Below are 12,807 nucleotides of genomic sequence, written 5' to 3'. Positions count from 1 at the left end.
TTTTTAAATATAGAAACTGAAAGTAGACAAGAGCAGATACGCGCCATTTTAGAGTAGCAGACCATAACTGACTTGCATTTAACTAAGAACCTTATTTTCTTAATTTATGACAGAACTTTCATTAAAAAATAGGTGTAGGAAAAAAGTGATGTTAAGACGACCTGAAGTTGTCGTTTTTAATATAAAACAAAGAAGGATTTGAATTACTAACCTTCAACCTGTAAGAGCTGAAATAAGACTTTTAACGAAAACACGTCACAATTAGTGTCAACAGTTATGAATCTGGTGTACATGTTATAACATGGAGTCTCCAATGCACTTGCAATAATCATGAAATTTTAAAGATTTTGAATTTTGACCGCATTTTGAATCGATGCTCCTGTTTCTGCAGCTATTTCTGGGATATAAATGCCAACTGTTTGTATCCAGAATGTCAGAAAATGCATCCAAGTGGGCCTTATTCATGACGGAATGAATCATATTTCGGAATCCAAGTGAAAAGTAATGCAAATAACTGAAACTTTTACGAAACTTTACAGTAAAGCCACCACAGGCCCTAAATATAGCCCAGTAAATGGGTGGGGGTGGCTATCATTGAATGTCTATATTTCTGTTAACTCTTGAATTTTCACAATGAAACTTGGTAATATGTTTAGTATTACATTTTTGTTGAAGGTAGAGTTTGAAACGTTATGAATTTTTTATACAAGCAATCATGTTAGCCCATAGTGTGGAGGGTTAAAGGGGAAGACAAAATTATGCTTAATTATGCTTATGTTAATTTCGTCTGCTAGGCATTCTTTAATCATTTAAAGAAGTGAAGGAAATTTCAAAATTGGCTGAAAAATGAGAAGGTCGTGAGCATTTAAGTATTTGATCAAAAAGACGGTCATTTTGTTGTCATAACAACAAAACACAATGGCGGATTTATTACTTTTCTAGATACATATTTGAACTATTTTTACTTATTTCTGTAAACCAATTTCTCTGTTTTCCATATTTTACATCTTTAACACAAGAAACAGGAAATTGATCTCTTGAAAACGTTAAATGCTAAACAAAGAATAGAATTCAGCTGTGTGTAAATGACGGCATCAACACACTAAAATGGCTACATCCATGATCGACCATTTTCTTAAATTTCTAACCGCTATATCATTTTTAATAGCGGTACGTTTCAAAAACAATTGAAGCGTTATGGAAGTCTTGAGGATGATCTTCATATAAAATCAACTTATTATCAGGCATCCCTTGCCCTTTAAAGGTATATGTGTTCCGTCCTCTACCTACCAGTGTTGACGACATTGTGTAATATTCTAACGTAGGTTTTAGAATCAACCCAAAATGTTCTTGTTCATGTATATTTTTGTCTATACAGAACAATACCATATTAACATGTATAATGTAACGGTTGGCCAGTTTTTATATGGTGTTGCTATATTTAATATTCGAATAAATGTTGTTGGGCAAAGCCGTAGCTTTAACTCCGATGATGAAATAAAATTGATATTTTGTTAAACACCGGTAAGATTAAGTACATTTAACATTCATCAAACTCTATTGCATCCACTTGTTGTAAAACTTGTATAATCTGTTGAGTTTGTTTTACTGAATGTATAATTTGTTTTATTTTGCAGATTAAAGGACACAGACGGTAAGTGATTAAAAGACTAGCAAAAATTGCATAATGAGTAAATACAGTGTACCGCGTACGCTCGTTTTAACTTTTACACCATTTGACATTAACTTTACTCAACGCTTCCATCGTTCTATTGAGCTTTATAAATTGATTTGGTATGTTTAAGATCTATTCGTAGTTTCGTATCTTATCAATAATTTATTTGATTTTACAGATAATTTACAATTGATCCTTGGACTTGGTATAGGTATACCTGCATTATTTGTGGCATTGGCAGTGATATTGCTCTGTGTAGCTTATTATAACAATAAGAATAAGTTCTTACGCCGTAAATTCAGGTAAAACACAATACTTTTAGTTGTCTAGCATCAATTCTGATATTGTTAGAGATAATCCTTATTGAAGCAGCAATTATAGAACTATATTAAAAGATTTATATTTCTTCTAAAGAGACGATTTCATACAAATTTACATATCGGAGAACCTTTTTATTAGCTCACCTGTCACAAAGTGACAAGGTGAGCTTTTGTGATCGCGCGGTGTCCGTCGTCCGTCGTCTGTGCGTCCGTGCGTCCGTGCGTGCGTCCGTAAACTTTTCCATGTGACATCTCTAGAGGTCACATTTTTCATGGGATCTTTATGAAAATGGGTCAGAATGTTCATCTTGGTAAATTCTAGGTCAAGTTCGAAACTGGGTCAGTTGCCATCAAAAACTAGGTCAGTAGGTCTAAAAATAGAAAAACCTTGTGACCTCTCTAGAGGCCATAATTTTCAATGGATCTTCATGAAAATTGGTCAGAATGTTCACCTTGATGATATCTAGGTCAAGTTTGAAACTGGGTCACGTGGGTTCAAAAACTAGGTCAGTAGGTTTAAAAACAGAAAAACCTTGTGACTTCTCTAGAGGCCATATTTTTCATGAGATCTTCATGAATATTGGTCAGAATGTTCACCTTAATGATATCTAGGTCAAGTTTGAAACTGGATCACGTGGGGTCAAAAACTAGGTCATTAGGTCTAAAAATAGAAAAACCTTGTGACCTCTCTAGAGGCCATATTTCTCAATGGATCTTCATGAAAATTGGTCAGAATGTTCACCTTGATGATATCTAGGTCAAGTTTGAAACTGGGTCACGTGGAATTAAAAACTAGGTCAGTAGATCTAAAAATAGAAAAACCTTGTGACCTCTCTAGAGGCCATATTTTTCATGAGATCTTCATGAATATTGGTCAGAATGTTCACCTTAATGATATCTAGGTCAAGTTTGAAACTGGATCACGTGGGGTCAAAAACTAGGTCAGTAGGTCTAAAAATAGAAAAACCTTGTGACCTCTCTAGAGGCCATATTTCTCAATGGATCTTCATGAAAATTGGTCAGAATGTTCACCTTGATGATATCTAGGTAAAGTTCGAAACTGGGTCACGTGCGGTCAAAAACTAGGTCAGTAGGTCTAAAAATAAAAAACCTTGTGACCTCTCTAGAGGCCATATTTTTCAATGGATCTTCATGAAAATTAGTCAGAATGTTTACCTTGATGATATCTAAGTCAAGTTCGAAACTGGATCACGTGGGGTCAAAAACTAGGTCAGTAGATCTAAAAATAGAAAAACCTTGTGACCTCTCTAGAGGCCATATTTTTCATGAGATCTTCATGAATATTGGTCGGAATGTTCACCTTGATGATATCTAGGTCAAGTTTGAAACTGGGTCACGTGCGGTCAAAAACTAGGTCAGTAGGTCAAATAATAGAAAAACCTTGTGACCTCTCTAAAGGCCATATTTTTCAATGGATCTTCATGAAAATTGGTCAGAATTTTTTATCTTGATGATATCTAGGTCACATGTGCTCAAAAACTCGGTCACTATGTCAAATAATAGAAATAATTACGTCATACTCAGTTCAACACTGGGTCATGTGGTGATAGGTGAGCGATTCAGGACCATCATGGTCCTCTTGTTTGACATAACTACTTGAAATACTATTACTACTACTACTACTACTATTATTATTATCAGATTATTATTATTATTATTATTATTATTATTATTACTATTATTAAAAAGAGACCGTTCATTTTTTCATTCAGACACGACTATGACGACAGGAGCAATGAGTTATACGAGCGGAAGATACCGGTGAGGGCGAACACTGGTCCACCCACCTGGCCTTTTATAGCCTCACCAGAGTACCCAGAGTACCCACAATACCCGGACTACTCACGTGAAACCTCTCAGCGCTATTTGCCTTCTGAGGATTTCCACGGCCAATATGACAATCGTAAGATTCGTTGTGTTATATTATTATAGTAGTAATTTTATTTCTTCCGTTTACAACGTATAGGTAATAAATGTAGTACACGTTTGTGGTTGGTAAATTATTGTTTAAAAATACAAATGTATATCTGATTCTTTGGAGATCATTAGTCAACAAAGTTGCAAGGGGGTATACCGGTTTCAGGTTGTCTGTCTGTCTGTCCACCTGTCCGTAGACACAATCTTGTGCGCACCATCTCTCATCATCCCCTTGACACAATTTAATGAAACGCTTAGTAACAGCAGTAGTTGTGCAGTGGGCATGATAGGTTCTTTCAGAAAAAATGCAGAGTTATGGGACTTTGTTTTTGTTACTATAGCATTGGTATATACATAGAGTCTGCATATGCACTCTTGTGTGCGCCTAATCCCCTGAACCCATGCACACAATTTATTGAAACTTCACACAAGTGATCAGTAACATGGTGCATGTTTGTTCTTTCAGAAAAAGAAAATTGCACAGTTACGTGACTTTGATTTTTGTTACTGTACTAATTACATAGAGTCTGCATATGCAGTCTTGTGCGCACCTAATCTCCTGAACCTATGCATATAATTTAATGAAACTTAATTGAAGTGATCAGTAGTAACCCTAGTTGTGCATGTTGTATGTTAAGTTCTTTCAGAAGAAATCTGCACAGTTATGGGACATTGTTTTTAATATTCTATATACATACAGTCTGCATATGCAATCTTGTGCGCGCCTAATCTTTCGAACCCTTGCACACAATGTAATGACACAGGTGATCAGTACCAACCCTAGTTGTGCATTGTGCATGTTACGTTCTTTTAGATAAATATTCAGCAGAGTTATGGAACTTTTTATTACTACACTAGTCTATATACATAAAGTCCACAATCTTGTGTGTGTGTGTGTCAAATTGCAATGTACTGTGTCATAGCATCTTGGGGTACATTAATCGTCTTTAGTAATAGCTCTAGTTTATACTTGTTAGTCTGAAAGAATCTTAGTACTCGTTTTTATGCCCCCCGAAGGGAGGCATATAGTTTTTGAACGGTCTGTCGGTCTGTCCGCAATTTTCGTGTCCGGTCCATATCTTTGTCATCCATGGATGGATTTTCAAATAACTTGGCATGAATGTGTACCACAGTAAGTCGACGTGTCGCGCGCAAGACCCAGGTCCGTAGCTCAAAGGTCAAGGTCACAGACGTTAAATGATAGTGCATTGATGGGCGTGTCCGGTCCATATCTTTGTCATCCATGGATGGATTTTCAAATAACTTGGCATGAATGTGTACCACAGTAAGACGTGTCGCGCGCAAGACCCAGGTCCGTAGCTCAAAGGTCAAGGTCACACTTAGACGTTAAATGATAGTGCATTGATGGGCGTGCCCGGTCCATATCTTTGTCGTCCATGGATGGATTTTCAAGTAACTACGCATAAATGTGTGGCACAGTAAGACGACGTGTCGTGCGCAAGACCCAGGTCTGTAGCTCCAAGGTCAAAACGTTAAAGCTCATATTTCATGATAGTGCATTGATGGGCGTGTCCGGTTCATATCTTTGTCATTCATGCATGGATTTTAAAATAACTACGCATGAATGTGTGGCACAGTAAGACGACGTGTCGCACGCAAGACCTAGCTCCGTAGGTCAAAGGTCCTAAACTCTAACATCGGCCATAACTATTTATTCAAAGTGCCATCGGGGGCATGTGTCATCCTATGGAGACAGCTCTTGTAATGAAAGAATAGTTTTGAGGGTTCTGATATGGCGTTTCTTACTGTTCGTATGTTACTCCTGAACAGCTGAAGGTTCTGATATGGCGTTTCTTACTGTTCGTATGTTACTCCTGAACTGCTGATGGTTCTGATATGGCGTTTCTTACTGTTCGTATGTTGCTCCTGAACAGCTGAAGGTTCTGATATGGCGTTTCTTACTGTTCGTATGTTACTCCTGAACAGCTGAAGGTTCTGATATGGCGTTTCTTACTGTTCGTATGTTACTCCTGAACAGCTGAAGGTTCTGATATGGCGTTTCTTACTGTTTGTATGTTACTCCTGAACAGCTGATGGTTCTGATATGGCGTTTCTTACTGTTCGTATGTTACTCCTGAACAGCTGAAGGTTCTGATATGGCGTTTCTTACTGTTCGTATGTTACTCCTGAACAGCTGAATGTTCTGATATGGCGTTTCTTACTGTTCGTATGTTGTTCTGATATGGCTTTTCTTACTGTTCGTATGTTACTCCTGAACAGCTGAAGGTTCTGATATGGCGTTTCTTGCTGTTCGTATGTTACTCCTGAACTGCTGAAGGTTCTGATATGGCGTTTCTTACTGTTCGTATGTTACTCCTGAACAGCTGAAGGTTCTGATATGGCGTTTCTTACTGTTCGTATGTTACTCCTGAACAGCTGAAGGTTCTGATATGGCGTTTCTTACTGTTCGTATGTTACTCCTGAACAGCTGAAGGTTCTGATATGGCGTTTCTTACTGTTCGTATGTTACTCCTGAACAGCTGAATGTTCTGATATGGCGTTTCTTACTGTTAGTATGTTACTCCTGAACTGCTGATGGTTCTGATATGGCGTTTCTTACTGTTCGTATGTTACTCCTGAACAGCTGAAGGTTCTGATATGGCGTTTCTTACTGTTCGTATGTTACTCCTGAACAGCTGAAGGTTCTGATATGGCGTTTCTTACTGTTTGTATTTACTGTTTGTATGTTACTCCTGAACAGCTGAAGGTTCTGATATGGCGTTTCTTACTGTTCGTATGTTACTCCTGAACAGCTGAAGGTTCTGATATGGCGTTTCTTACTGTTCGTATGTTACTCCTGTACAGCTGAAGGTTCTGATATGGCGTTTCTTACTGTTCGTATGTTACTCCTGAACAGCTGATGGTTCTGATATGGCGTTTCTTACTGTTCGTATGTTACTCCTGAACAGCTGAATGTTCTGATATGGCGTTTCTTACTGTTCGTATGTTACTCCTGAACAGCTGATGGTTCTGATATGGCGTTTCTTACTGTGCGTATGTTACTCCTGAACAGCTGAAGGTTCTGATATGGCGTTTCGTACTGTGCGTATGTTACTCCTGAACAGCTGAAGGTTCTGATAAGGCGTTTCTTACTGTTCTTATGTTACTCCTGAACAGCTGAAGGTTCTGATATGGCGTTTCTTACTGTTCGTATGTTATTCCTGAACTGCTGAAGGTTCTCATATGTCATTTCTTACTGTTCGTATGGTACTCCTGAACAGCTGAAGGTTCTGATATGGCATTTCTTACAGTTCGTAAATAAATCCTGAACAACTGAAGGTTCTGATATGGCATTTCATACTGTTCATATGTTACTCCTGAACAACTGAAGGTTCTGATATGGCATTTCTTACTGTTCGTATGTTACTCCTGAACAGCTGAAGGTTCTGATATGGCATTTCTTACAGTTCGTATGTTACTCATGAACAGCTGAAGGTTCTGATATAGCATTTTTACAGTTCGTATGTTACTCCTGAACAGCTGAAGGTTCTGATATGGCATTTCTTACTGTTCGTATGTTACTCCTGAACTGCTCTATGGTTCTGATATGGCATTTCTTACTATTCGTATGTTACCCCTGAGCAGCTGAAGGTTCTGATATGACATTTCTTACTGTTCGTATGTTACTCCTGAACTGCTCTAGGTTCTGATGTAGCATTTCTTACAGTTCGTATGTTACTCCTGAGCAGCTGAAGGTTCTGATATGGCATTTTTACAGTTCGTATGTTACTCCTGAACTGCCGAAGGTTCTGATATGGCATTTCTTACTGTTTGTATGTTACTCCTGAACAGCTGAAGGTTCTTATATGGCATTTCTTACTGTTCGTGTGTTACTCCTGAACTGCTCTAGGTTCTGATATGGCATTTCTTACTGTTCATGTGTTACTCCTGAACTGCGCATGTAACTCCTGAACAGCTGAAGGTTCTAATATTGCATTTCTTACAGTTCGTATGTTACTCCTGAACAGCTGAAGGTTCTAATATGGCATTTCTTACAGTTCGTATGTAACTCCTGAACTACTCTAGATTCTGATATGGCGTTTCTTACTGTTCGTTACTCCTGAACTGCTCAAGCTACGGTTCTGTTACTTTACTTTTGTGATTTATCTTGTAAGGTTGGAGGAAAAACAATTTTTGATCTCAAGATCGTGATTTATATGTTTTAGAAGATGCTCAAGATCATTTTAATCAAAACGTCTGTATATTTTAAGTGGTCATGATCATTTTAATTAAAATATCTATATATGTTAAGCGGTCAAGATTATTGAAATTAAAATGTGCGTACATTATAGGAGGTCAAGGTCATTCTAACTATAACGTGTGTATAGCTTAGAGCTCAAGAGCATTAAATACACACGTCTGTATATTTTAAGAGATCAAGCTCATTTGATTTTAGACTTTTCTATATTTTAAGAAGTAAAGATCATTTAAATTAAAACGTCAATATATTTTAAGAGGTCAAAACCATTCAAATTAAAACGTGTGTACATTGTAAGAGGCCAATGTCATTCAAATTATAACGTGTGTTAACTTAGAGGTCAAATTCATTAAAGGGTTAGGCAACGTTGTTCTTGCTTTAGTTTCTATGTTCTCTAGAAGATTTTCGAGTTAAAACGTCTATATATCTATGAAGCTCTAGATCATTTAAATTTAAAGTCTGTATATTTCAGGAGTGTACGATCATTTAAATGAAAAAGTCCGTATATTTAAGAGCGTAAGGGCATTTAATTAAAACGTTTATATATCTTAGAAGATGCTTGAGATCATTTTAACTAAACCTTCTATATATTTCAGAAGGCGCTCAAGATCGTGACAGTAACAATTATACCTGGGACTACCTCACCACTCACCTACGTTCTGGAGAACCGGTAATTTACGAACTCTACTTCTAAATGTAACCTCATGAGGGTCTCCAAGTAATAAGGTGCATCTGGTGCGTGCCTCATATGAAACGGCCAAAAACGAATTCATTTAGTCTACTTAAAGTTCGTATCTGATTATACTATTATATCAGGTTTCTTATTGATTTGGGGGAAATTTAGCCAATGTTTACATTTTATTTGCGAGCTGTCTTAACAAATATATGAGAAGACTCTTTTAGGGCATAAATGCACCGGCAAGATGGTAACAGATTATGTTGACTGAGTCTACTTATGAGAAGTTCATAAGATGATTGGAAATGCAGAGTAGATGAACCCTATTGATTTTGGGGCCACTATGTTAAAGGTCAATGCCAAAGGGGCCTGAACATGGAAAACCATATCCAATCAATACCTTGAGAACCACTTCACCCAGAATGTTAAAATTTCATAGGATGACTGGACATGCGGTCACAGGGGCAAGTACATGGAAATCCATTTCCGATCAATAACTTGAGAACTTTTTAACCCAGAACCTTCAAACTTCATAGGGCTTATAGAGTAGATGACCCTTATCGTTTTTGGGGTCACTCGAGTAAAGGTCACAGTCACAGGGGCCTGAACATGAAAAACACTTTCAGATCAATAACTTAAGAACCACTTGACCCAGAATGTTGAAATTTCGTAGGCTGATTGGACATGCAGATTAGATGACCCTTAGTGATTTTGGGTTCACTCAATCAGATTTCAAGGTCACAGTCGTCAGAAAACCGTTTCCGATTAATAACTTGAGAACCATTAGGCCCAGAATTTTGAAATTTTCTGGGATAATTGGACATGTCGTGTAGATTATTCCTATTACAGCTAACCATCAGTTCGCTCATGTTCCCTATTGACTTCTTGCCTATTACTACTATGCATTTAGGAAGACATGTGCTTTTCTACAAAATCATCATCTAGTTGATAAATTGATTTCTATTACGCAAAATAATGCACAATAAATCATTTTTGGTTCTATTGAGTTTGCTGATTGTTATATTCTACTTTATATACATTCCTTATGTTCAATTTGTAATCGATTTTTGGGTTTTATATGGGTTGAATTTCAGATAGCATTTTTTCGTACATTATAGTGTCCGGAGTTCAAAATAAAAAAAAAAAAAACATTTCATGTATTAAATTTAGTGCAGCAGGGGATGTTTTGGTTACGTGTAAACTTAAAAATGTAAATTCACTTTCATCAGTTAAATGGGGTTCAGATAACTTTTGTTTACATAATTTATATAGTTAAATCTCCATTTTTTATATTTTCAGTTCCACATCAGAAGACCTAAATATGAATACAAATGAGAGGGCAAACTTCTATGAAAAATGTCACAGATGGCATTTATTTGAGTTAGTGTAAACGTTCATGCCAGTATATATTTGTATACAAATATAAGCCAGTATATATTTGTATACAAATATAAGTCTTTAAACTATTAAAATATAAATCCTTCATTAAATGAATGGCAGCATCGGTTACTATCAGAAACTGGAAATATGTGGGACTGAATTTCAGCCGTACAACATTATTGCCTTTTTCTTCAGAACAAAAAGGGAGTATAGATTTAATGTATCATAGTTAGTAATAAGTTGTTACTTTTTTATAAACAAACATGGAAACACTCTAATGATACCACATATCTCCTTGCGAGATAATTATGTTACAAAAAATGCGGTTCGACAGGAGAATAAGGTTGTATATTTTATAAGTTTAAATTATCTATGTGCGTCATACATGAATGAATGCGAATGATATCAGTTTCAATTTACTATATATATCATAGATTGGAACATATAATTGTTAGTGTTTCTGATATGCCATATTTACTCATTCTATGTACATATTAAACGTACTAATCTAAGCTGCCGTCTCTAACGCAACGGTTCCACAAATGTGTACTCCAAAATTTGATATCACCTGACATTTTCTCTTATATCACTGAAGAACTCGTAATGATTTGGAAAAAAACATACTGTTTCTGGCGTGTGTATATATATAAGTAAATGTACGTCTAGATCTAGACAAAAAAGACACAAAATATTCATAATCTTACCATTTCATTGATTACGGGGTTTACCGTTTAAAATCATTTATACTAGCTTTCCTATTGTTACATACCTATATATTAATTGTATTTTGTATGTAAATGAATTACTAATGTGTGTTCATGTAAAGTGTGATCACAATTTATGTACTTTTATCACACAATTTATGTACTTTTATCACACATTTTTTTCGATTTTGAATGCTTTATAAGAATGACTTGTGTCATATTTAACTTCAATGTATACTGCTATATATTTTGAGAATTCCACGGGGATATTTATCTTGTTCAATTACGTTTTTAGAATAAAATGCAGTATTCAAAGGGTCCAATCTAGTTTTCGTGTAGTTGTTTCGGTATATGTGTATGTATTTACATATCTTGCCAGTTTGAAAGGAAATTTTTAATCATTTTTAAATTGTAAATACAGTGCATGTCTTTCTTTTTAACAAATGATCTACTTCATTTGTTTTTCATTGAAGTCAAGTCTTTTAAACTTGGTACACACGATAAAACAGAAGCTCTTTTTCTGTGTAGTTGTGATTCGCTTGAATTATAAATATTATATCTAAAGGAATGTTTTTTGTTTTACTTTTAGTTAAGCTACGATTGAAGTAGTTCGCCGGATGTGCCTCTTTGGTCCGTAAGAATATAGTCCATATATAAATATGTCATTTTCTCGTCTAGAAAAGGTTACATTTTTGCATATAAGCTTGACTGTAAAGATGAATGGCTCTGGATGATAAAGGCTGAACTGTTGTGTAAATTGAAAAGTGAAAGTAGATATTTTTTATGTCTACTTACGTTGTATCACGTATGTCAGTCACGTGACCGTGGATTTCTTACATTATGCGTAGTCCCGTATCTTTTGCTGTTCCGTGTTGCAAACTTTCGAGGAAAAGGAAGTCTCGCATGAAGAAAATCTGGTAAAAGATGTTAAACATACCTATTCTTTTTAGAAATAAATCTAAGTACCGTCTCTAACCTTAAAGGGCGTTCCAAATTATATCATAAATGTAAGCAATAATGATAGAGTAAGTGTTCAGATTATCATAATCCTGCTCATGATGAGCAAGCGATGTATGTCGTCATTCCAACATTTATTTAGTTACATTATAAATCATTGTAGTAAGAAATTCATTTTGTTTCACTCCAGAAAATAATTTCTTTATACACAAAATGTATTCTAATCACAGATTACATATTTGTTTAATACCAGTATTTTCTTTTTTATATTATGTTTATATGAATAAATACTCTTTAAAATATCAAACTAGGTCTTTGTCTTATTTAAAACTATGAGTTGAATTTGTTAGCTATGATATATGTCACTGAAGGACTACAAATATATACATGTACAAAAGAATGTTGCCAGTGGATTGTGAAAACCACAAGTCATGCGTACTGTTTTAAAGATACTCCGTACACTACTTTCTCAGCCATTCCACTGTTGTTGTAACTGTGTATCTACGACAATAAGACATTGACTTCTAGCACTGTATCCTCTATATATGTCTGGTCAGTACCAACAGTACAACTGATAGTACATCGGGCAGGTTAAAAAACCACTCTGTCTATTGCAATAATAGTTGGACAAACCTGTATCTCAAAGGTTACTCTATGTTCTGGTGACCTTCTTCCGCTGTGTCCCTGTGATAAGACCACTCTGTAAATACACTGGTAGAGGATGAATTAATAAAGCCCCTCTGAATAGCTTACTTTGTGTATGTAAAGCAGCTTTGAACGTGTGTATCATGAACAAGTGCTATATAAATCTGGCATTACAGATACAGTTCCGTCAGCCTGCCTGAACTATAACCTGCATATCAAATACTGAACATTTAACATGTAATGAACTGCTTTCGGACCAAGAGTCCCGCGGAGCAAACTTCTTTATGATAACA

General features: G+C 35.8%; 1 protein-coding gene across 2 annotated transcripts in view; it reads left to right on the top strand.

The window, feature by feature from the left end:
- Positions 1-12,176, top strand: part of LOC128546249 (uncharacterized) — a 40,291-nt gene extending 28,115 nt beyond the window's left edge. Inside the window, exons 17-21 of one of the 2 annotated variants that reach the window (XM_053516524.1) lie at positions 1,638-1,654; positions 1,854-1,977; positions 3,729-3,919; positions 8,752-8,822; positions 10,128-12,176. In XM_053516524.1, the coding sequence (XP_053372499.1) occupies positions 1,638-1,654; positions 1,854-1,977; positions 3,729-3,919; positions 8,752-8,822; positions 10,128-10,163 (439 nt within the window). In that variant the 3' untranslated portion in view covers positions 10,164-12,176. Of the gene's footprint in view, positions 1-1,637; positions 1,655-1,853; positions 1,978-3,728; positions 3,920-8,748; positions 8,823-10,127 lie in introns of both variants that reach the window. The other variant, XM_053516523.1, reaches the window with a different exon arrangement.
- The last annotated feature ends 631 nt before the right edge of the window (positions 12,177-12,807 follow it).

This window comes from Mercenaria mercenaria, chromosome 10 (assembly GCF_021730395.1).
Source record: "Mercenaria mercenaria strain notata chromosome 10, MADL_Memer_1, whole genome shotgun sequence".
Lineage (NCBI taxonomy): Eukaryota > Metazoa > Mollusca > Bivalvia > Venerida > Veneridae > Mercenaria > Mercenaria mercenaria.
This window is presented reverse-complemented; position numbering and strand designations above follow the sequence as displayed.